The sequence below is a fragment of the Lissotriton vulgaris genome, chromosome 1_2, assembly GCF_964263255.1.
Source record: "Lissotriton vulgaris chromosome 1_2, aLisVul1.2, whole genome shotgun sequence".
NCBI lineage: Eukaryota > Metazoa > Chordata > Amphibia > Caudata > Salamandridae > Lissotriton > Lissotriton vulgaris.
This window is the reverse complement of record NC_141686.1, coordinates 42,343,103-42,369,844: the sequence shown is the minus strand read 5'-3', so window position 1 is coordinate 42,369,844 and position 26,742 is coordinate 42,343,103. Positions and strand designations below refer to the sequence as shown.

General features: G+C 44.4%; 1 protein-coding gene across 1 annotated transcript in view; it reads right to left on the bottom strand.

The window, feature by feature from the left end:
• The window catches only part of CAPRIN2 (caprin family member 2), a 682,604-nt gene extending 656,413 nt beyond the window's left edge, over positions 1-26,191 (bottom strand). Inside the window, exons 1-3 of the mRNA XM_086952790.1 lie at positions 26,116-26,191; positions 16,927-17,154; positions 9,325-9,387 (exon numbers count right to left, since the gene is read on the bottom strand). Coding sequence (XP_086808916.1) covers positions 9,325-9,387; positions 16,927-17,139 — 276 coding nt within the window. The 5' untranslated portion in view covers positions 17,140-17,154; positions 26,116-26,191. The remainder of the gene's footprint in view (positions 1-9,324; positions 9,388-16,926; positions 17,155-26,115) is intronic.
• Between the last annotated feature and the right edge of the window lie 551 nt (positions 26,192-26,742).

The window sequence follows — 26,742 nt, the reverse complement described above, 5'->3', positions numbered from 1 at the left end:
CACAGTTAAAAATAGTAGCCAAGGGCAAACAACATTTGACACCCCCATGGCTACCATCGAGTGACTGGACTGTGTTCCTCTGGACCCTGCAGCATCCTCTGGGACCCAGGGAGGAGACAACACAAGGGGTCGTCAGGGGGGAGAAGGCGCAGCGCACAGGAGAGCTGCACAGGGTTCGGTCCCAACGTTTCTTTTTTTTTATTTTACAGAATTTTATATAGCGCAAACTTGACCTGAATCTGGTATCAGAGTGCTTTACATAGCACCAGTTGCATTATATGACATTCAATTTTGTGCCATGGGCGTATGTTTGGACTTTGCGGACATGCAAGTAACACAAATTTGTACCCAGTCTTATTGTACACGTAGTACTGTATTTTTGTAAATAATAGTCATGATGTTGGAGTTATGTTTAGCATTAACATGCTCTGTGGGGCGCCCCCGATTCACATGCAGTGGCTGCTACTTGTCTGGACTATACGAGCAGGCAATGTATGAATGTTGTGTCACTGGTATCGCCCATGATACCGTCCTGGCAGTGGAATAAGGGGATAAGGGGGTCTAGTCTATGCATCTATGATCTTACTTAATCAGCATATGTTATGATTGCCACCTTACCCCACTAGCCATAAGTGGCTTTAAATACTGGTCTGTGGTTTGGACAGCTGCTTTTTGCAGGACTGCCCTTATGGTATTTGGAGACTTGTTTAATGTGTGTTGTGTACTCTGGTTGAGTTGCCATGCCACAAGCCCACTACTGACCCTCCAATTCATTTCCCTGAACGCCTTAAACACCACCCCCCCCACTTGCAGAGCAAGCTGGCCCATGTACCACAGGCACCACATGTGAACACCATTTTACTGAAAGGACAAACAACTGTATACACCTGGAACGTCCGGGCATTCACACCACAGCCAGCAGATACTCCATCTATTCCGACTTGGCAATATCAGGCCCAAATAGTCCTCCTGCAGGAAAAACACCTCACACCACCTGCAAATGCCTATTTACAGAGGAGATGGGGTGGGTAGTTTTACGCCACAGGTTATTCAGTGTTCGAATCAAGCCAGGTACCCCCTTCGCCAATAATAAAACGGTCATAGACACTGAGGGTCGGTACGTACTGATAAAAGGACGGCTGGATGGTGGACACATCGTACTAGGGCCCTTGTATGCGCCAAACGGACCAGTCTTCCTTGACATGCTGACCAGCAAGCTTTCCAACTGACACAGGCTACCCTGGCTATTGCATAGCGATTTTAACTGTGTTGTACGCAGTTGCTGATCGCTCTTTTCCCCCCCACTCCCTGGCGCTCCCACGTGCTTGCCGCTAAAGCATTAAATATATGGATGGCGCACCATGACTTCTAGACATCTGGTGTCAGCATCATGTTGAGGATAGGATATACTCCTACTATCCCGGATCACAAGGCCTCCATGTGAGATTGGACAGACTGATCTGTACGAATGACATTTCTCTGGCAGTAGTTAACACGGAATACACAGTTAGAACTCACTCAGTCCATAAAGCACAATACTTGCGGTTGTCCTGGGACTCGATCCAGACCACCATCCCAAGATGGCATCTGCAACCTGAGACACTGCTGAACCCACTACTTCATGACACCCTTAGTTCTGCTAATCGCTAATTATTTCAGCGACAACACACAGCATCCTCGTGCCTTCTGGAGTAGGGCGCTTTTAAAGTAGTTATACAATGCCACGGTCTCTGAGCACTGCCTCGGAGCACAAACAGGTAAGCCAAAATCCCTGAAAGATGATCTTCAGATGGAACATTGGTTACTTCGCTTAGAAACCCAGGTAGTGGAATCCTCAACAATCCAAGCACAACTCACTGCTAAAAGAGCATAGCTCAATTACCTATTGGAGGGACTGCGATGTTTAAATTATAAGTCACTCTGCCCGCGCACATCGCAGTGGACCGTGCCGGCCACCTGTTGGCCTCGCTTGTCAGTCAGGATGACATCTGGTTGCCCATCACTGAAATCCACTAGTCTAAAAGCCACGATGGTGGGTACCCAAATCAAGATACTCCACGAATTCACATTTCATTACAAGGCACTATACAGGACCACAGCCGTGGCCTCCCCAGTAGAAATACAGCCGCAGCTCACTACAGTCGGGCTCCCCAGTCTTACCCCCGAGCAAAGGCTAGAGCTGGATGAGACGATCACAGAGGAAATACATGCTGGTATCTGCACCCTAGCCAGGGAGAAAACACCTGGTCCCGATGGACTACCAACAGAATTCTCTAAACCCTATGCTATACTCCTACAGGACCTGGGAATCCTGGTCAACGGGGCTCCAATAGCATGGCAACCACAACCAACGTCCTTCCTTTATTTAGGTATCCACATCAATCACTCTGCTGATATTTTGGACTGCACTCTTACCAGAGCAATAACATCTATGGGATCTCAAAAGAGATTTTGGCAAACATTACTATTGCCAGTTATGGGCCACTGTTAAAAAGGATAGTACTGTCCAGGATATTATATTTTTACCAACTTACCGGTATATATTGGAGCCAAAACATTTAGAGAAGTAGAACATTGGACCAGAGATGTCATTTGGAACAAGGGGCGTCACAGGGTGGCATTAAGAAAACTATACGCACAGGTAGAGCAGTGTGGTTAGCTGTGCGCAAATTGGAATTCTATTACTTAACTGCACAATTACAGTGGGTATCAAAAAGGCTGACAGGATTGCTGCTGGATGGTATGGTTACGTTACTACTGGCATGGTTACTGGCCAGCATACATCACCCATTTCACCCCATAGCCAAAGCACCCACACCACAGCCGACACTGCGGACTCTTCACTGCTATAGGCATAGTTTGTATCTTCCTCGGGTGATGGTCCAGTACGCACTGGCGCAGCCCCTACTTAGCATGCAAAGGGACAGGGTGGTCACAACAATAGCAGAGCTTGCACCCTGGCACACCAGGGATACAGACACTGGGTGATCTGTTTGAGGAGGGAGCACTACTGATGTACGAGAGGTTATCCCGGGGAACAGACATTGCCTGGGTCAGTTCCTGTTATACAACTCACTAATAACCACAAGGTTGCAGGCCTGGGAAGAGCTGGACAGTGAGGCCCAGCCCAACCTAGTTGTACAATAGCTACATGTAATGGGTGCGGGCAGCTGGTTAACCGCTGCGCTACTAGGACATTCCAGAGACTCCCTCATATGTCTGTGTGGCAAGTGAGACGCGAATAGAGGGAGGCCAGGGGTGGACAAAGAACGGGATATGGTACTAGCAAGCCCTATGGAAATCCCACGGGACGCTAGATTCCGCCTTATACAGCATTACGTTATCCACAGGCCAAACCTATTGCCTGACAATTTGAATAGGTACTTTGTTACATATCTCGGTCTACCCCCGCTGCGGCCTGCCCCGCTGCGGCCTAGTGAGTGGCGACCTCCATATGTTGTGGTCCTGTCACATTTTACTATGATACTGGCTGGAAGTAACGTCCTGCTTACCTCCATGCACAGACAGTGTGGAACTGCATTCCTGGAGGGAATGTGTATTGTGACGGTTCCCCCAGATCTGAGAAGCACAAAGTAACTTCCAGATTCCTAGACCTGGGACTAATCGCAGCCAAGCAACTAATCACTCGCAGGTGGAAACACTGATCCCCCCCCCCCCCCCCCCCCTCCTCCTCCCCCCACACAAGGCATGGAAACAATCTCTCCTAGTGTGGGCACAAGCAGAAAGTACAGCGTTAAACAGAGAGGAGGCACTGGAGTTAAGAAAATACCCCATTGCAAAAGATTGGGATTCCATACTAAAGGTCTTACAACTCACTACACACCCAGTGGTAGGAGCCCCGTCCAGGGACACGGTACTTGAGTCGCGTTGGGTACACTCTGGTCCAGTGTCAGCGACTATTTGTGGATGGCCCAGGGACTATGAATGCGCCATACAAAAATGCACGTGTACGCAGCTCGCTACTGGGATGCCTCGTGTGGTGGTCAGAGAGCAATAGGCGTCGCTGATGTTATGAACTGAGAATGGGCTAGGCAACTTTGTTATATTAATGTTGGAATTGTTATGGCTTGCAACTGTTCTGGTGCTGAGCAAAGTTGAAAAAACAACAGTTGATGGACAGAATGCAGAACAATGTCATACATTCACCCCAGTACAGAGATCTGGGCCTAAATCCAATGTTTTTTGCACTCCACACCACCCCAGTTCAGACATGGCCATATGCAAATCAGCTTTGACCCTGTGCCTCATGGGAACAGTCCAGCCCGAACTGCCAAGCCATGTCTTTCCTGGACCGGAATCAAGCATCCTAGCCGTCTTCAGCCAGGATAGCTAAGTTGATTCAACTGAAGACCTCCAGACCACAAATCTTTAGCAGGGGACAAACCAGGGGCTCGCAAGCTAGATGTGTATTACAGGTGCTTACTTTGAATCATGCCTTACTGGGAACGAATTGACGCATACTCTAATAAAATGTTTGAATATTGTTTATTGTTAGAAGCTGAATTGTTAATTCTACTTTTTCATACCATACATTGTATGCAAGTATAAACACAAAATGCAACTAAAGAGATACAAAACAAAAAATGGATGTGGATTGTAACTCACCTATGTTTCAAAGCTGGCTGCAGGAAATGAGGAAGGTTTGTTATTTGGAATTTTGTTGGGCTAAGTACTGCAGCAGATGTAATTTTTAAGCAGGTATGGACTATTTATAAATTGGAAAATTGAATCCAGACTGCCTGTCCCCATTTCCCTAAAAGGGAAGATTAGCCGCTTCTAGAATAGAGGAGCCAACTTAAAGGCCTGTACATCCCTTCATTAGCAAGTAAAAATATGTTACACTTTCGGTTCATACTAAATGTTATGTATCATGCTTGTGGTAATCACAATAGATTGCAATATTCTACTTAAGTAAAATGTGATAATAGCCAAGTTATTTGTTTGCCAGGGTTATGCCAAATAATGGATATCATTTTTTTAAAGTATTTGTATATACAATTACACATGTTTGTCAAAAGTTTGGACGTTTGATTTTTGATTGAAAAGATACTTCAATTAGACACATTTGTATGTGGTATAAGATGTAAAAAGTCAGGCAGTGTAGTGTGGAATAAGAAGGGAAATGTTTTACCCAGTAAGCATCTGTTCTTTGCATGTACAGCTGTAGATTCACATGCTTTGCATACTCCTGCCATCAATTGTTGGGTCAGGATGTTTGCAAGTTGTTTTTCTTCACAGAAGCCTTTCAAGTTACAAGATAGAGGACTCCTCCTTTCGGCGATAGTGGGTATGGGCATCAACTCCAGTGTTAGATTGTTTTCCCGCAGAAGGTGACAATGGAGTTAGTAGTAAAAAATAGAGATGTCCATGCGTATGTATATATAATAAAAGAAATGCAGCAACTATAGGTACCCGGGGAGGTAGATGGGCGCATGTGAATCTACAGCTGTACATGCGAAGAACAGATGCTTACTGGGTAAGTAACATTATCCGTTTGATGCATGCGAGCTGTAGATCACATGCTTTGCATAGACTATACAAGCCGTATTCTCCCAAAGCTGTGGTTAGCCTGTAGCTGTTGGCGTGGTCTGAAAGAGTGTTCCAAGTACTGCCTGGCTCACATTTGCTTGTCTCGCTAACACATCTATACAATAGTGCTTGGTGAATATGTGCTGTGTAGACCATGTTGCAGCTTTACAAATGTCAACTACGAGTAGGTTTCCTAAGAGGAATGCGCTCTAGGGGGTACAGTTAAAGTTATTTTCGCATAACAAGTTTGAATGCATTTAACAATCCACCTTGCAATACCAGACTTGGAGATAGGATTGCCCATGTATGGTGGAGCAAAAGCAACAAAATGTGTTTGATTTTATGAAATGATTTTGTTCTTTCTATATAATATAAAAGGGCTCTTGACATCTAAGGTGTGTAGATCTCGTTCTGCCAAAGAATTAGGATGAGGAAAGAACACTGGTAATTCAACCGAATAATTGATGTGAAAGGCAGATACTACCTTAGGTAGAAAATTGGGGTTAGTACAAAGAACCACTGTCTCTGTAGTTGGAAAATGGGTTCTTCTATGGTTAGTGCCTGTAGTTCACCCACTCCTCTGAAGTGATTGCAATGAGGAAAGCAGTTTTCCAAGAGAAACTGTGGCTCACATTTTTGCATGGGTTCAAAAGGTTGGCCCATTAACCTTGTGAGGACTATGTTAAGATTACACACTGAGGCAGGTGGAAGTCTCAGTGGTATGACTTAAGTCCTTTGATGAAAGCTTGGATTATGCGCACTCTGAAAAGCGATAAATGTTGCCTAATCTGTATATAAGCAGCGATTGCAGCGAGATGTAGTCTGATTGAATTGTAAGCCAATCCTGACTGATGCAAGTAGAAGAGGTAACAAACTATGTTTTGTATTGAAATATCAAGAGGATTGAGGTTATTGTAATAGATAACAAAATGTTTCCATTTAGCTGAGTAACAGGCTCTTGTAGTAGGCCTTCTGGCCTCCCTGATGTTTATACAGTCTGGTGGAAGATTTAGATAACCAAACTGACTTCAGGAGCTAGATCGCAAGGTTTATTTGTTTGGGATCTGGGTGTCTGATTTCTCCATGGCTCTGTGTGGGGAGAGTGGATGTGGGGTGCAGCTTTTGATGAGGGAACCAGAGACCGCTCCAACATGGTTGACTGGCCCATGTAGGAGCTACTAGGATCAGTGTGAAAGATGTTTGTCTGAGCTTCCGAACCACTTATGGAATGAGTGGGAGAGGCGGAAAAGAATAGGCAAATATCCTTGACCAGTCCATCCATAGTGCATTGCCTTTGGAGAGCGGGTGTGGGTCACTGGAGGTGAAGTTTGGGCATTTTGCTGTGTGGCAAACAGATCTATCTGAGGGACTCCCCAACTTTGAAAGTGTGGGAGGAGAACCTGAGGGGGAAGTTCCCATTTGTGTATTTGCTGTCTGTTGAGGAGATCGGCAATCTGATTGTTCACTCCTGGGAGGTGTTCCGCTAGAAGATAGATGTGGTGAATGGCCCACCTTCATATGTCTTGGGCCAAGTGTGACAGTGTGAGAGTGTCCCCCCCGTTTTTGTATGCAATACATAGCAGTCATGTCGTTGGTACGAACTAGAACAGCTTTGCCAACCAGGTGAGTAAAATGCTTCGAGTGCTAGAAAAACTGCTAACAGCTATAGATGGTTGATATGGAGCAATTTTTGCTGTTCACTCCACAGGCCTTGTACTATGTGGTGCTGAAGATGAGCCCCCAAGCCAGGGAGGAACCATCCGCTGTTCACATGGTCTGTGAAACTGGGTCTATGAAGGGCGGTCCTTTTGATAAATTGTGTGTGTTCCAACACTGCAGAGAGCGATGAATACAACCGCTTACCAACACTAGATTGATTAAACAACCATGAAAAAGGTTCCACTGACTTGCTAAGCATTCCTGTAGGGGACGCATGTGAAGCCTGGCATGGGTAACGATGATGCAAGATGCCATTATTCTGAGTAGTTGCATATACACTGTTGCTGGAAGTGAGTGATTGGATTGAAACTGGAGAACTAGAGCCTGAATGTTCAGAATTCTGGCTGCGTTGGGAAAGGCCAGAGCCTTTTGAGTATCTAAAGTGGCCCCTAGGTAGTTGTTAGTATTGGAAAGTTGGTGATGTGATTTTAGCACATTGACTGAACCCCAGTTGATGTAGTAACTGTAGTGTTATGTGAGTGTGTTGGAGACATTCAGAATACATACTGGCTTTGATGAGCCAGTCGTCCAAGTAGGGGAAGACATGAATGTGTTGTCTCCTCAGGTGAGCAGCAACTACTGCCAGACACTTTGTGAAGACTTAGAGCAGAGGTGCCTCAACGAGAGTACCTTGAACTGGTAATGTTGGCCCGCTACCACAAATCTGAGAAATATGCGATGAGCGGGTTTTCTTGGAATATAAAAATAGGTATACTTTAAGTCTAGAGTAGACCGAAAGTCGCCCTGTTGCAGAAGTGGTAGTACTTTTTGAAGTATTACTATGTGAAAATAGTCTGACTGTATGTAAAGATTTAGTTCTCTGAGGTCTAGAATTGGTCTGAGAGAACCGTCCTTTTTGGGTATTAGAAAGTATACGCCTGACCCGTGGTTTTGAAGTGGTACGGGTTCTATAGTGCCTTTTAGAAGGAGAGACTGAACCTCTTGTTTGAGGAGGTTTAAGAGATCCGTGTAGAGTTTGTGTGACCGTGGGGGAATGTTTGGCGGATTGTTGGCAAACTCCAGGCAATAACCAGAACGAATAATTTCCAGTACCCATTTGTCTGTAGTTATGGACTGCCAGACAGGTAGAAAATGTGAGAAACGCCATCAGACAGGTGTTAAATGGTCGGGAGGAAGTGTAGGGAAGTCACTGTTTGGTATTGGAGGGGGGAGGTGCGTGTATTTGAGCCAACCCTACCTTCAGAAATGAGTCCCCACCATGCCAGAGGGGGATTGGCAGTCAGATCTTATGACAGAGTTACTCCCCGACATGGAGCCGGTCTGCCCCTCCCTCAACTCCCACAGGAACCCTACCTGGGGCCACCGATTACACCAACATGTCTATCCATCCCACTCTCCTCCCACCTTTTCCTCATACATTGCCCCATACCCAGTTAGACCTACCACTCACTGCACCCTTATTAAGGCACAAGCACACCCCACTGGCCAAACATTCCTGCTTAGTGACAGATTCATCCTCACACCTAAAGACCCTGCGATAGACACCCATTTGTCAAGCCATTAAGGTAGTCACTGGACTCCCCTGTTGGAGCCAAGAGTTTTTCCAGGGGCCACGGGAGATCTACTATACCTGGATGACCGTGGTTCCTAATGTATGATACTGAACATGCATTATCTTGGTCACTATCAGAGTTTAGGTTCTTTGCTTGTACTTTGTCAAATCTCGAGAAAAACAAATAAAAATTAATACTACGACAGTGCGCTAGTCGATCAGGTCTGGTTGCATTAATATGAACTGGTTCTCTACACCTGAATCATTGAATATGATGGGGGGCCTCAATATTTGATTTTTTTAAACTAGCACCCTCTGTTTAGGCACTATACACCCAAGGTAATAAAGGTCACTATGGTGAGCAGTGACATGCTTCCTTGGACTGATGCAATTGTGTGAAACGTTATCCCTGCGATGTTTTGTCTACAAACTAGCCAGAAACAAGCGAGCTTGGACACTGTAATCCGTTCCTTTAACTGATTCTGCACATGTAATCATGGTTACAAATACATTTACAAAAAGTTAAAGCGGAGCACACCTACCAATTGGTCTGGATTTAGCATTTCTCCATTATTCATGCGATCTCGGTAATCTTGCAATTTTATCTAAACACAATCAGAAAAAATGAATGGTTAAAGGATTGCAAAATTTAACTCATCTACAATCTTCATGAGTCAACAAACTTAGTTACAGTAGAAGGTGTTACATTTCTCCATTCAGAGCTCAGATTCAATAAAAATCTATATCAAGAGGGACACTGTACATTTACAAATCTTCCATTGGTGGTATCTTGTACTCTACCTCCTGTGCCCACTTAGTGAAACTAGAAAAAGTTGATGTACTATCTACAGCTCTACCCCAGAAACCGTAAGTATCAAGAAATCTGCATTCTGCATGAGAGCAAAAACCTTGAAAGCACAGGTGGAAAAATATCAACAACATAACACACAGGATCATTGACTTACCCATGTGGCAGTTTTGTTTTAATGTATTAGTTTTTGGTATAACACTGTTTAACCAAGAAGTGACAAAGAGCTTTACGACCAAAGCACATTAGCATGCGTTCTAAGCATTGATGTATGTATAACAAGGAGGTTCCACCTGTTAAGCAAGTGGTGAATATAAACAAAACTACAAGTATCTGGGAATATTTTTAGACTCCAAAAGCTCATTTGACAAGCAAAAAAGCCCTTCTGACCAAAGCACTGGCTTTAGAGACTGCAGCAACAAAATTGTTAAATAAACTACTAGGTCCCAGCTTTATCTCACTGTTAAAAGTGATGAAGGGAAAAACATCGAACTGACGTACAGCCAAGAGATTATGAAGGGAACTACAAACATTCTTCTAAACAAACTGACAACCAAAATCTTTAAACGAGCATTCCATCTGCCAAATTCAGCATCATCGGCACAAGTCCATCTCGAATTTGGCTTGCTTGACCACCATGGCGTAGAGGCTGGGGAATTTATAAAGTTTTGCAACAGACTGCATCAAGCCCAAGAGGCCTCATTGGAGGCCAGACTTTGGCAAGAAATTCTGAAAAATCACGCCAGTTACAAATACCGGCTTCACCTGGATAATGGTCCACAATTACTTGGTATTAAGGAATTTTGGGGAACAAACCCCCCACACCCGGCATTAAAGCTAGCTATCAAGAAGAGTGCGAGGTCATGGTACTTTCACTCAGACTTGGCAATCCTGTCAAAAAGAAAATACGCCTGGGTATTAATCACTAACTTTAATCCAGGAGTTGATTCCCTTCATTTATCAAGCACCTCAGCACTATCTGAAATGAAAGTTCCTGGCGCTGAGGCTGGGTGAATGGCCTTTTTTGAAAAATCTTTCAGAATGGCGCCGGAAAGACAGCAACACCCAATGCAGGTTGTGCGGCTACCAAACAGAGGGGTTGGAACACAGTTTGCCTATGCCCAACAATACTCACTTTTAGACATTTATTATCGTGAGAAGAATGGATAAGGCTTGGATTACGATCTTGCCGCCAAACCAGAATAGCAGCCTTCAAACCGGACAACACAAAGCTGAATATCGGGTTAAAAAAATGTGTTATTAAGCCAGCTGGTAGTTAAAGGCCGCCAACCCTGTCCCATTATTGGAGAGGTAAACTCAATCATTGGACACAACAACCTGTGTCACAAATTGCAGATTCGAATTTGGTGTGCAAGACTTTTAACAGCAGCTAATAAGCCAAGTAGAGTTTTAACTAAAAAGTTAATGGTTGTTTTTTAACAATTTTAACAAATGAATCAATTTTAGAAAATTAGGCTAGTGCTTTTATATAGTAAGGGTTTTTAATTTACAAACAAAAGTTCCCACACCTCCCTGGTATTAAAAAAATATGTAGAAATAAATATACAATGATCAGGTACACCAGGATTGCAGCAGAAAAGGCATTAGCCCAGACTCCTTGCAGAAAAGAGATGAAAAAATGAACATAAAACAGTATAAATATTCTTAATTATCATTAGCAACTGGATACCACCGCACAAGGAGTGTAATATTGAAGCATTATCTGCATAGGTAAGGACCAACAGTCAACAGTTCAAGCTCTTCAAACAAGAACATTTCTGAACAGTTGACAGATATTTCCAACCTAGACATAAATATAAGAATACTCAGAATGACTGCTCATTGGATCAGCAAAGACAAACAATCAGTCATGCATGCCCATGAGAGGAGATGGAAGAAACTCCCTTTATCTAACGAAGGTATTATGGAAAGAAAGCCAACCGCACAGAGCTCGGCTGGAATAATGCCATTGTTAACGGCCAAGGTGAGTACTTGTCTGCCTCCACTGCCAAATGTGGCTGAAACGGCGAGGGATGTAGCCAGAAGTGGAGTAAACTTGCTTGGGCACAAAGCACATACAGTTTTAAATCTGGGGCTCCCAGTCCTCTGCATGCGGAGGGCAGTATTTCATAAGCAACCCTTGGTTGTCAGTCTGCCCGTGTCATCATGGTCATTGGGAAGCATAACCTTTTAAAGAACTGTGCTGTGAGGGGCAGCAGGGCATTGAGATATAGAAATAAATATTTTGGCAAGACTACCATCTTAGGTATTGCGATACGCCCATGCATTGAAAGCGGAAGTTTTTTTCCATATCTTGACTTTAGATTCAAGCCACTACTGTTCGCCATTTTTCAAAGACAAGCTTAGATTGTTTGGAATCCGTCTTCCCCATCTCAAATTTTGAATTAGGATATGTAGGCACTATAGATGGTCAGCAAGAAGCCGCGGGGGTGTCGCGGGTTGCACAGTCAGATGGTCAGATAGTGCATGCTCGTTCATCTCCTGTTGCTATGGAGATACTACCAATTTAGCCCGCTGTCTATGCCAATACAGTTGTTCCTTCAGGTGTCAAGTAACCTCGCCAGGTGTTATTGTTGGGGTGGATAAGTGATAAGAGTTTGTGATCGGAGAGGAACTTGTGTAAATGGTTTTCGGAAGGCCCCCGTCCTGTGTCCAGCCTCAGCTAGGTCTCCGCTTTATCACCTTATATCCGCTCCAGCTTCTTGACTTATGCGCTTTCAGAAGGTTATTGTGCCTATAAGCATGTCTGGTATGCCTGCGCCAGGTGTGGACGTGTGCAGAGTTCAGAGGCACAACAAAGTGGGTGATCAGGCAGTTTGCTAGCTTGAGGTTTAGGAGTGGATAGTAGTCGTGCATGGACTCCTTAGCAGTCCAGACCCCAGTGAAGCTGATCTATGGCCTGCAGTGAAGGTTGTAGTACCCACAGTCCCCGGCAAGCCAGACGCCCCCACTGTGAATATTCTTTAATGTGGTGGCTTTATGGGTGGGGAGGGAGTGATGTAGGAAGCGTGCAACGACTAGTATTTACCGCCGTCGCCAGTCTACCTCCTCCATCGTGCACAGACTCCTTACTTTGCGGTTTCACCAGCCAGGTTCTGTATCAGGGACATCCGGTTGCGCGGGTCGCCGGCATCACCTCAGTCGACCGCAGTCTATCTTGTGCGGGGGCGCTCACTCTTCTCTTCCAGGAGGCATTCAGAGTCTGCCCAGTCTGTCATTCTGGCCTTTGTCAGGGCAAGCGACCCAGCTGAGGCCACTTTCCATATCAATGTGGCAGTGCAGGCCCTCGTAGCGTGTAGGTATGTAAATTCCAGCTGTACGCCAGACAGTGCTGGGCGCAGCCAGTCTGGTCTCTTGCGGCCTGCTCTGCTGTACCACTTGCTGGTAAGGTCGCTCCAATAGCTGTGTACATGCAGCTCTTTAACTCCACCCAGCGAGTGGTATCGGCGCCTGTGATGGGGACAGTGCAGCCACAATATGGTGGTCTAGAAAAGAGTAGATCTCAGATTATGGCGGATCATTCGTTCGACCGGCAGAGCTCACTCAGGGTGCAGCCATCTTGCCACTGGCTAGATCACGCCCCAAATCTCAAGTCAAAGTTAGTGTAACTTGTTTCTGTGTGCATCTTTAGCAGAGCTGCCACATTGTTACATTTAAAACTCATGTACCATCCCGGGCACACATTAAGCCTGCTCCACAAGAGCTTTCTTATCTACTGGAGAGACATGGTAACAACTCTCAGGAAGGAGAACAATGAGAGATTGCAGGCCAGAGAGGTGCCACCTCCCTCCTGCAGGAAGGTTCTTGGGTATAGTCAAAAGGCAGGCTTAAAAGGTGAAGCTGCCTTTGAAGAGCAGATGTGTGGTACCAAAGGGGAGGACTACCCAATGATTGAGGTAGACGGGCTGGCACGCGAAGCAGAGAGAGGGAAAGCCAGTTGCCAACCAGTTTCCCAGGGGCCTGGAGCCTTGAGGTAGCCACAACCCAGGGGTGGGCTAGTGAGATCTGTACACCTGAAGAGAGGTCTCACATCTTGGGAGTGGGCAGAATGGTGCATCCTGGGATAGCCAGATGCCGCACTTGACAGGAAGTCGTTACTAGGTGGGAGGGAAACTGGTGATCCATTGGATACCAACCGCATCCTGCCCTGAGGGCACCACTGCCACAGGTACCTCAGATCTCGAATAACTCAGAATGACCGAAGGAGGACTGCCCTGCTGCACGAGGGACCAGATAAGCGGTTGCACCGACTAAGACTGCACCTGCTGGCTAACGAAGAGGGGGACTGTGCCTGCTATGTCGTGCTCAAGGAGAAACAGTCTCCAGAGCGTAGTCAAGCCATGAGATCGCCAAGAGCCATTTGACTGGCCTCCTATTCGCAGCACTGAGATACAACCGCTGAAGAAGCCTGCTGGGGAGGTTAGCAGCCCAAAGTCTTCAAGCAACTACCACTGCGCAGCACAGAGGACAAAGACAAGATGCACCAGAGTTGCACCAGACTTGCACTAGAGTTTTTTGAGCAGGAAGTGGTATTGGAGAGTTGCTAGAACCTTCAGAAAGAGTTATCAACTCAGGAAGGATTGGCCTGTGACCGTGACAACAGGCGACTTGTGGTCTAGTGGCAACTGAACCTCGACCAGACCAGAGAGCATTTCGTAGATATCAATCTTGCAACCAGGACTCCCTCATCACCTTAGTGGACATAGGCATTCCTACATGAAGAACTCTGTTCACAGCAAGGCATCCTTAGCATCTCCAGCACCCTTCATCCCTTGCATCAGGACCACTCCATAGGAATCCATTGCTACACAGATGAAGTGCCTGGAACTGTAGAAGGACTACTCCTTATGTGAAGGCAACTGTTCTTAAGTACCTAGCTGGTCCCACTTACTAGCTCCCTGCCGGAGTTGGTCAAGTACTTTCAACAGACCACATTGATACTTAGAAACTTTTTTAAAAACTGTTTTAAGGAAAGGTTGGGTAAGTTTACAATTCATTGACTTTGCCAAGGTGTATCAGTTTCTTGATATTTAAGAACATATACATATAAAACGTGGTTAGAATTTGATTTGAAGCACATTATTGTGTACTCAGTCAAGGGTAAACCAAGTTTTGGGTGCAAGATGCCAACTACCAAGGTATGTACACAATAACAGTGGTCTTCAAAGCCTTAAAGAATACAATGCAAATGCCCTACGTTGCCGAAGTGCGGTGAAAAGAACTACTGTACATGCATAAGTGGAGAACCAGCACAATAAACAAAAGGAAAACAAGGGGTGCAACACCATGCCCTTCCCAGGGGGCGAGGAGAATTAATGTGTAACTCATGTGCTCTTAAGGGGTAATAATGGATAACGCAGTACATATGAGATAGGGGTGGTGGTACTGTCCCCGGTGAATTCATTGTAAAGCGGGAAGCGGGCAACAGGGGACTTGGCAGGTCTATTGCTTGTAAAATCTGTATCTTCAGAACCCTCCAGTTGATCTTTTTCATTCTAGTGTCTAAATTCTTATGAAAATACAGCCGAATTTTTATAAATGTGCGTCAGAACTGAGTGTTGTGTTTTCTTCAATTGTTTTGGAGCTGTTTAAATGCTTAACACGTGTTCCTTTGTGCAAATCTTGCTGCTCAGTGCCAGAGCTACCCAGGATTGAGCTGAGGGTTTGGCAGACGAAACCCAAGGGCCTTAAGGGGGTTGGTAACTATTACAGTGTGAGGTTGTACAATACACCAATTTTCTCACGCTAGCCATCTGAGTGCCTTAGATCTACAAACACTTCCAAAACTATCCACTTCACAATCTTACACCATGCACAACGTGACAGTCTTTCCGTGGCACAAGAATGCCTAATGAGCTTGAGGCCATTGAAACATTCTCAGATGACAGATCAACATGATTACACAGGAAATGAACAGGATCATTTGCATTATCCATTACAAAGACTGTCACGAAGAAAAAAAATATTCAAAAACTATTCTTTAAAGCTGCATTTTTTCCAATTTGGCATATTCAATATCATTCCTGGTCTGTTTAGTCAACAGAAACTCCATCTCTTCTTATTAGAGATTAGGATATAATATGCTTTTTACGATAAGGTTTTCCTGCAAAGCTTGTAGAGTTATTTTGCGCTATCATACCTTTCATTATATTTTACATGCACACATTTTATGTTTATGCTGATTTTATGGATTCTTTTAGCTATAGAAATTGATATCTTATTTCTGAGAGCACAGATTTCCAATTATAAAATCATTTGTATATATTTGACCCACCTACGTCATATTCAGACATAAGTCGGGGATAACAACAGACCCTAACGCCAGACTCCATTTTCTGCTTGTCTACCTTTCACGTTCTGTGTGGTTATTTTTCAAGTGCTAAGCAACAGGATGAGACTGCTGGAATAAAACACTTTTCAATATTAGAAGTCTTATCTCTTGGTGCAGCACTGGTGTGTGATATTTAAAAAAACAAAATTGGGACAGTTCATAACACAGAAAGCACAACAACCACAACAATTAACTATCCAGTGGGGTTATGTGGGAAAATAACCTGTACTTTCACGTTCAAGCGTTTGTGCACTGACCTAAGTTCAGACACCTGTATGCACGAAAGGCAAACCTTGAAGTGCTAAGCTAAAGCCTTAGTTTACGCAGCGCTAGACAATACTGAACTTCTCTCAGTTAAAGAGTGTGTCTGACCAATATTGTCCTTGTAGATGACAGAAGGAAATATGTTTAGCCACATTTGAGCCAGCTGGACACCAGGCGAAAATGGAGTAAATTACTTTATTCCAAGACTCGATTTTGCTCACAATCTAAGGCCGAAAATAGAAGAAAAAAAAATCATAACATGGGTTGTCCTTTAATCTGGGGTTTCTGTTGAGATTGGAGAGAATTAAGTAACCCATTAGGAAAGGTGCAGATAAGCTCTATTTTCAATCAGGTCAGCCTCCATCGTGAAAGGTGTCTATTAATGTTTTAATCGGAACGCTAGATACGATACATTTTTTATATTTACTAGTTACTGAGTAATACTATTTTAAAATGGCTGGAAAGAAGTTCTGTAAAAAAAAAAGGCTTGATAAAATCGTAACATTTAAAGGCATATTGGACGTTTATTTCCCATACATACTTCAATACAGTCAACTGCATTATAATAAATGTGAAAATCACACCGTTAAAGGGATCCAAAGTAGGCCATATAATTTGCATTTCACATTTAACTCATAACCGCTTCATTCCCCAAACTGAGCAGATCTAGTTTACCCTTACACTTGTTGCTTAAAAAAAGGAACAAACTGCACATACTACCTTCTTTTTCTCTATGTTCCTGATTTTGTGCTTGAGGCATATAAGGCCATTGTCAATGTACGTCTCGTATGCCTGGTATTGAGTGTTGGCAGAGGACAGCACCACAGGAAGGGCTTTCAGCAAAGGAGGGCTCCCATCGTCCTGCTGCCTGGTCAGCTTCATGCTCTTCTCTATAGAGAGCCGGCGGCACGGGGACTGGGAAAGCTGCACCATTGAACTGGTAGATCTAGAAAGAAATTTTAAACAAAGGTTTTCCATTAGGATTAATAAGCCAGAACGTTCCTTGCTACCTCACGAACCACACCGTAAGTGGCATCTGCTACTTTAACTACAGAAGTTGGACACCAAAGAACAAAAGCCCTAAATATGGACAATTTCAAATCTAATTTAAACATCACTTCCACCAGGTTAACTGATGCAGAGACTACTGTTTTAAGACCCAAACCATACATGTACCCATGCGTAAGATTAGAATGACTGCAATGATTCATACAAATGAGGAGTGTTGGCTTTTTTTGTTTTTGATTTGGAATGCATACGATATTAGAAGCCTGGAAAATGTAGACATTCTTGCAAAGAGCAGAACGTGTCAGCAGCAAGAGTGGAACAGTTGGTAAAAAAACTGCCTGGCAGGAGCTTGGTAATTAATTTCACTAGCCAGCACAAACTAAAATGTATCAAAATCCCCAACTATCGGCAGGAAAGAGGGAGGGTTGGCAATAAGTGGGCCCTCAGCGACGCAAAAGGTTTAATGAACAACACCACAAAAACTCACAAACATAATAAACCCATGTGATGGGCATTTGGTGCCACATGCTTCAGTAGGCATTAACAGTTATGGACGATCATATCCCTATATGAAATATACAAATTAAACTAAGACATAGGTATTAATATATCAATTAAAGAAATACATTTATAAACAAGGCCAAATGTAAGTGATCATGCTCCGGTTGGATGTAATGTAATGTAGTCTTGTAAAGCGCACTGCTGCCCTGAGGCGTCGTGGCGCTGTAGACCGCTGGGGAACCAGTCCTGGCTATCCCTGTGAGATGGTCCCTACTGGGTATCTCCAAGGTGAAACCAGGCATCCCCGGCGAATGTGTGGGGCCTTTGTAGAGATGAGGCAAGCTAATGCCCAGAGTTGCCGAGTGTGATCCCTGGTTAGAGTAGGCACAGAGGCAAGAATTATCGAGTCCGCTGACCCTGGTCCACGACCCTGCCGCGTCGGGAATTGAACCCTGGTCCCGGGCCGTTCTCTGCTTCCAGGTCTGCTGCCTCTAACCAGTGAGCCACACCACTCCTACTAAATGCACTTTTGCAGTTGAGTAACTGAGAATTGCATTACTGAATACAAAATCTACTTTAAGGTGTTAAAAATTAAGATATTGAAACTAAAACCTGGAGTTAATAAAGGAAACTGAAAATCGTGATGACTCAAAGCAAAACGACTGACTGAAAAAATGGTGACCCTAGACTAAGGACTGTAGTGGGTTATACTTAAGAATATAAAGTACTAGTAGCCCATCCTAACGTTGTCCGGGTATGAATTGCTGCCGGCCAGTAGTATATTGTTTTGTAGGATTTCTTATCTGTGACAGGCCTGTGAAACGCTCCGATTCACAGGGCACTGATCAGGCCCGGACTGGCCGTTGAGGGCACCGGGCAATCCCCCGGTGGGCCGCATGGTTGGGGGCCGGTTTGGGCCCCTGGGGCCGTTTTTGTTACAGGGCCGTTATGCTGCAAAAACGGCCCTGTAACAAAAACGGCCGAAAACCGGCCCTGGCACAGAGCACGGTCGCACCTCTCCCCCCTCCCCTCTCCTCCCGGAGGGGGGGAGGGGGGCCGGCCGAGCACTTTGCCAGGGCCGGTTCTGGTTCCCAGTCCGGCCCTGGCACTGATGAGTGCGCGTTCAGTAGTGTGTAAACTCTAGTTTCCCTACTTTATTTTTCCTTGCAATATTATATAGCGCGAACTCTACAACATGGCATGTGCACAATTTACATTACAGAAGAACACATTAATTTGTGGTAGGCATTGGGAGACGAAGCGATTTGCCTGGAATCCCAGGATGTTGAGCTGATGCAGAGATTCGAACGTAGCTCCCCAGCTCTAAAGTTCGCAATTCTAGAACTTGTGGCAGGAGGTGTGTCTAAAAGTGTATGTCTGTGCTGGCCATCAATGAGAGAGACCTGTGCATTTTTCAAATCGTTGGTGAAAAAATATGAGTATGTTGCTGGAGATGTGGGCCGCCGTGCCACCAATGTACGTACCGGGGGAGGGTAAACACCCATTATTCCGCAACTTTCTTCCCGCATACCATCACTCTGCATAACTTCATTACGAAAGTACCATGACTCCGCAATGCCATTATAACGCATTACATTTTATATGCTTTTACCACGTATACATTTACAACAAAATTCTTTGTAAATGCATGAATGGTAAAAGCATGTTTTTTTAAAAATGTTTGGATAAGGTAAGTATGGGTACAGGGGTATATGTTTTGGGGTACTGGGGGTATGTGTTTTGGGGTGTTTGGGTATTTTAAGGGTTCAGATATAGTTTTGGGTTATGAGGTACAGGGGTAGTTTTAGGGTTTAGGGATAGGTATGGGTTTTGGGGTACAGGAGTATTTTTGGGGTTCCAGGCTAGGTTTGGGTTTTGGGCCATAGGGGTATTTTTAGGGTTCAGGGGTAGGTTTGGGTTTTGGGGTACAGGGGTATTTTAAGGGTTCAGGGCTAGGGCTAGGTTTGGGTTTTGGGGTACAGGGGTATTTTTTAGGGTTCAGGGCTAGGTTTGGGTTTTGGGGTACAGGGGTATTTTAGGGTGCACGGGTAGGTTTGGGTTTTGGGGTACAGGGTTATTTTTAGAGTTCAGGGCTAGGTTTGGGTTTTGGGGTACAGGGGTATTTTTAGGGTTCAGGGGTAGGTTTGGGTTTTGGGGTACAGGGGTATTTTAAGGGTTCAGGGTAAGGTTTGGGTTTTGGGGTACAGGGGTATTTTAGGGTTCCGGGGTAGGTTTGGGTTTTGGGGTACAGTGGTATTTTTAGGGTTCAGGGCTAGGTTTGGGTTTTGGGGTACATGGGTATTTTTAGGGTTCAGGGCTAGGTTTGGGTTTTGGGGTACAGGGGTATTTTTAGGGTTTAGGGATAGGTTTGGGTTTTGGGGTACAGGGTATATTTATAGGGTTAAGATGGGTTAGTGTTTAAGGGTGTTGGGGTATTTTAAGGAGTAAGGGTGGGTTATGATTATGGGGTGCAGGGGTATGGGAGCAGGGTGGGATTAGCACACGATATGAGAAATGGCATGAAGGGCGGAATGTACCACACGCCCCCAGCGTTTGTCACGCCCTCAGCACACACCCACAGCACAACGCAGACAGGCCCACAAGGGACTACTTTGCTGGCACGGTTCTTTTACCTTTAAAATGTAAATGGTGGGCGTCTGCATTGCCTATGACCTTCTGCTGCAACTGCCCTTTCCAAAGCTGTATTGGGTGTTGTGATTGGTGCTGTGGTTCCTGAGATTACCCGCCTCAAAGGTTTGGGCTCTATTATATTAGTATGGATTTGAGCGACCATTTTCGTTTAAGACTGAGTAACGGATATCAAAAGCAAGTAAGGTTTTCCAATCTAAAGAGCGGCATGAATATGTGTTTGAAGATGTGGTTTACACAATCTGGAGTTTAGTGTTCAGGAATTATTCAACTATTTTACATAGTGAATTGGTAGTTTTGTGTCCTTTATTGCTTACTTAGAAATTAGGATGAGTTGTTCAAATAAAATTTCATCTAAAAGAGAAGAGGATCACCTCTGCTCATTTGATCGATTCAGTTAGGATTTGAAGGATTTAATGAATGACTTTAGATGTGGTTGCTAAACATATTATCATAATCTTAAATCTTTACTAGGTTCTGGACTTTTGGGGGTGCCACCTTAAAATATCATTCATTTCTGGTCCTTTCTGGTGAGTAACTGCATGAATATTAATGTTACAATACATTTGTATCAAATTGCGGCACAAAAAGCTCAAGGAAATTTTAAAAATCCATCTGTTATATAAACACGGTATACTACAAGGTTTAACTTTCTCTACTGCGCAGAATTACAGAGGATAAATATAGGAGTACTATGCAGTTCATCTTAAATGGCAAGGCACTGTCTTTTCACAGGACATGTCCAAGGTATGCCACAACTTTCACTAAACTTATTCAAAAAGGTGGGGGGGCATACTTGTATTTGTGAAAGACTGCTCCACGAACCATGAGATTAGAATACCAAATCCTTACAAAGGATTTAGGAAGGGTGTCTCAGACACTCAGCTAAGCTTGCATCTATTCAAAATGTATGCCTCAATGAGGCTAGACTGGTAAGCTGGCTCAGTAAGGTCACTTTCGGCAATCTAACTTTCATTTTCATTACTACAGTTATATACAGGCATAAACTAGGGCATCGCTGGGGGCTTGGTGCAGCCTAGAAGAACTGTTAATAACGATTGTTATTTTTAGGCTAGGGAATGCTTAACCAAAACCGGATACGCTGTTCAGAACATATTTCACCATACTAGCTATTTTTGGATTCGAATTAGCCATTTTGATTTATGTACATATTACCTAATGCTGGTTCCTATTAGGTAGTTCTAGTTGGAACCTAGTTCCCATGGGATAAGCGTTTGAGTTGCCTATATTTTTGGCGCCTGTTGACAGATCTTCACGGAATTTTACCCCCAAAAAGTGTGCCAGGGGTCTTATTGTGCATGAAGAGTTTCAGGGAGTTCAATCAAGCAAGGGCCGTAAAGAGGAAGGGGGTTTAAACAAAAAAGTGCATTTCCCATGTTATTTCCCACTGGGCTTTTAGACTACTACAGCTCGAACTGCTGGACAGAACTACACCAAATATGGCAGAAAGGTAGTAGCTCTTGGTCCAGGAAGAACCCTTTATTATTTGGTGTAACCTTAACCAGTAGTTTGAGATATTTAAAGAAATCCAAATTTGTATAGCTAGAAGAGCAAATACTTCACAAACATTGATGATCTCATGCAGAAATCCAATTGGCTGCAAATACTTCAACCAGGAAGTGTTGGCAGCCATCTTGGGACTCTGCCTCAGTTGTGTTCCAAAAATAAAAAACATAAAAATAAAGAAAAGGGGGCAGGGTAGGAATAGCATGACCCACTCTACCTTGTACAGGGGACCCCCGAGGGACCCCGCCAGGGCAAAAAAGCGCATATTTTCTTTAATTTATGCTGTGAAATCGTGTAAATTTGCTGCATTTATAAAAAAAATACACCAGCACGATTGTGATGGCGGTTGACTGATTACAACTCACGAGGGGCATCATTCTCCTTCTAGGGCAGGATCACAAGACCATATATTTATTGGTAATTGTTGAAAAGTGCTGGGACTGTATGCCTGTCGTTGGAAATTTCCTGCCATTCTGTTAGAACTTTCCTGGAATTAAAGCGATCATAGCAGGAAATGAGTTAAAACACCTTTGAGCAAAGTACTCATGAAGCACTTTGGCGCCTCGCATATGAAACACAAATGCAATTACAATTACCTGACAGTTGACATCGAACTAAATTATACTGTACGCATCGCATGAACTCAAACATTCAGTTCAGTGTCCAAATAAAATGAGCGGCTCCTGTACCATCACCACCAGCGTGGCGATTGCTTAAGTGTCCGCGTGTCATGATGACCCTCGAGTAATATATGAATTGGGTGTTGCCTGCACATTTGCATCCACCTGTTTTTATTGTGGTTAAGTGTTGATTGTACCATTTTTAGCAGGTGTGGTGTATTTGACATGCTTTGTGGACTGCCTCTATTTTACTCGAAACATTGCAACCAAAAATGTTTAAGCACACAGCTGATATTTGTGTGCTGGTACCACATGTATCAACCACAGGATACTTACATTACTGATACTCAGCTCAGGTGCTGATGAGCAATGGGCAAACACTACAGGTGGCCAGGCTATGTGGGCAGCAGCCAGGGGAGTGTGTATTGGTATTCAGCCTCTGGGGAGCTGATAAATGCCCGCGGAGCTGTGCAGAATTTGGAAGAGTTTTTCAGTAACTTCGTGGAACTCTGCAGAGTGAAACAGTGAGCTCCGCGCAGGCCAGGTTGCAGCTGCAGGTACTAATGGAATTGGGAGCAGGAGAGGTGGTATTGCTCCTGCAGTTCTTGGAACGTCAGCATGCCACTTCCTGTCCAAACATCCCCAAGGAGAGTGATGCCTATTCTATCCCATCTCACAAACCCCTCCAGCCGAGCAATATGGTGCAACCTTGTTCCTTGCCACAAGGTAGTCAGACCAGTGAGTCTGATATCAACCAATAAATCTAAACACCATTGTGTAAGTCAGGGAGGTTCCAGAGAATCAGGGCCCCATAAAGCAAGCCTAGCAGCCCACCCAGGCCCAGTAAGGTCTGTACCCACCCAGTAGGATCATTCAATAACAATAATCAGCTGTGAAGTCTGGTAATAGCCATAAAGGTCTGCCATTCCCATCTCTCCGTTGTAAGGGGAGTGACTGCCATTGACAAAAAAATCCACAAGGGCAACCACCCACCCAAAAAAACTCCTTTAACCGCATCGCTGCTGCAGTGATTTTTGCGCTGTGCGGCTGTTTTCCCTTTTCCGCGTTACATGACGAGCTCAGCTCGTCATCAGCACACGCCACCCGTGGGTGATGACGAGCTGAGCTCATCATCAGCGTCGAAGGGGTTAAAGGCCAGGGAAAAGTGCTGGGTTCCCTGACCGGGAACCACATTTTTATCCAGATATTCTTAAACACAGGCTTTGCTTCAAACAGAGCACTGTAACCAGGCGGGTCCAGGTTAAACAACCTTATCTAGATCTTGATTATTTGCTTCTCCCTTTACTATTGCATAGTTATCCTTAACTATTTTTCCTGTACCCAGAGCCCTAGGTTGTTCAATGCCAAAAACCTGCGCCAACTTGAACAATTGTTACCTTTCCTCATGTTTTCTGCCCAGTCACAGAATTTCTAAGCACAGGTGGCCAGGAGGGAAGTGATTTTACCTAGAATTGATCCTCACTCACAATCGGGCTCGACTTTGCTCAGAGTGCAGCTAATGGAGTTTTTTCTTTTACATACCTACCCAAAATCTGAGGAGCATTCCATAGCATGGGCTGTCATCATCCAAACAAGTAAACTATAGTGCTAACTTAATAGCCTAGACAGACATCTAGGATATCTATGCAGATTCCTCTCCCCTCACAAAAGCAACTCTTTTCTAAGACCGCCGTCTATAGAATAAATTAGTTTTCTTTAGGGTTTACATATAGATATTTACTCTGAATAATGAATCTGGGTTGTCCAGCAGGCCACGCAATGCCCTTTCTGTACAGTGATCACTGAGTCTCCTAAAATTGAGATGTTAATGGGGACTACATTAGGTTTACGATAGGCAAGGTAACCGTGGTAGTTTTGGGGGTAAACCCAGTGGTCAAAGTGCATTAAAAAAAGTGTTGGAACTGTGATGCTATTCTCAAGGTGGGGGAGAGTGGGCGAGTGAGCATGGGGGCATGGTCAAAGGTGTGCCTACAAAAACAAAATATTCGGTATCTTTTAAGTCTTTCACCTTTAGGTAACTACATATATAATAATGCACAGCTTAGATTAAAATTAAATGCAAGTTATGTTAATAAGTGGAACTGCACTATTGTACATTTGAAACATGAATGAACTGCACAAGAGAGCCACAGAATTGAATCTAGTTTGGAACATTGGAGAACAGTGACTTGTGTGTGTTTAGTGCTTCAAGGTCCCAGCCGGTTATAGAAAGCACTGATCATTTAAGTCACTATTTTAAACATGCATTACATATAGTATAAAATAGGCTGCTATAAAATGCGCCAAAAGGTCTAAGATTTCAAAGTGTTTCCAAAATAAAGATTTTTTGCAGACTGTATGAAGAGCAATATTTTAATAACACATTTCACACCTTATCTGGTAGATCCCTGATCATACCTCTCAAAAAGAATATATTTCGGTTATCACGAATCTTCAAGTGATTCCATCAACTAAACCCAATACCAGGTTCCAAGGACCCTTTACATTTGCAGATTGACCAATTTTGCCCATTTACATTTCTGTCAGGGAAGAAGGCACCCTGGAAAGGAGGCTTGTTAAGGGATCACACTACAGGATACTCCATGCCATACACGTTAGCTGAAGCATTTCACCTTCCGGAATTAACCGTCCCAGGAAGGTTGTCTTTTCACAAAAAGTAGGGGATCTGTTTTCTTAAATTAAATAGCAACGTCGTACCCCTCAGTCTCTCTCCCCTTTTCGACAACTAGGTAAACAGACTTTTCCGGAGACAAAAGCCTGCTTGCTGTAACTTCAGGGAGCAGCAGTGAGACTTTTTTCGTCTCTAGTAACAGTTTGAGCCAACAATCATTGTTTAAAAGAGGGAAACGGTACCGCACTGTCACTTGGTAGGCTGGAGCGGGACAGTGCAAAACCTTTTGGAGGAAGCTTTTCCGTGATTGTGATCACACTCCATTATTTTGAGCAGCAAACTCGGATGACAAACATCTCACGAGAGTTCTGATTTGTATCCTGCAGGGAAGAGATGTGCAAGTATGTAGCTTTTTTTTTTTAAAAGGTACATGAGATAACTGCGTTTTTATTGTGGGAAATGCGTCTCGTGCATTTAATGTACGCTTGATAGAATGGGTGATTTCACCCCATGAACCGGAAACGTCCTAAGTCCCTCGGCTGGTACTTTCAAGGCGAGAGTGGAAAGGGACTGAGGGAGTAAACTTTTCTGGACAGAAAAGTTACTTGGGGGAAACGTTGATATTTTTAAGCTAAAGGAATACGTCGATTGTATTTTTTTTGGCGAGCATGTTGCATATTTTCAGAAATCAGCAGCCCATGAACGGCAATCCCTGGCTAACAGGCACACGGTAACCTTTTCTTTTTTAAGATACGCACCTGCGAGCAATCATTTGGCCGCATAGTACAAGCCAGACTGGAGAATTTAATGATATTATCTGGGTCACACAGCCAGCGGTGGGATAGTTTAAACACACCCTGCCTTTCAGGGCCCCCAGTGCAGGGAGAGCTTGTAACCCTGTCCCGCACACACCGGCGCCCTCCACCCTGACCTCAATGCTCGAGGCAAGCTCCACACACAGGCAGTTACCTTTCTCCGCCCGGCTGGGGCTGAGTTGCGCGAGCCGTGCAGCTGCTGCTCTCGTAACTCCGCCTCCACTTCACACCCGCCTCCAAAAGACCCGCCCCCTCCCTCCACTGCCCATCTTTATATCTTCGCTACGGCAGGGTCGGGGCGGAGCCCCCAGCGCAGGGGCGGAGGCCGGAGGGCGGGGAGGAGTCCAGGAAACGCCCAGCTCAAACCAGCCTCGACAGTCCGTTTTGGTCCATTGTGACGTGAGCACGTTAGTTACCGCTTCCAGGGGACGTAACCGGGGTTCTTTTCATTCCAAAACAGTAGGGCACGTGTGTGGGCGGTGCTTGCTAGCTACAGGTGTGATAATCAGTATCCTTTACCAGGAGGAGTCAGGTGGCGGGCAAGGCAGGTGTTATCTGTATTCCTTTTTTTATTGCCGCCAGGATCTGAAATTCTGACTTCCAATTGTTTTGGGAACTTAACCATATGGACTATTTTATAAAACGTTTCTTTTCTCTACATCCTGGGAATGTATTACAGTGGAGGGTCCTCCGCTAAGGCGGAGAAGCATTGCTACACTGCTCTGGTAGCAGTATAAAAAAGAAAAAAAATATAACTGTTTTCATTTTACTTTTCCTTCATGCT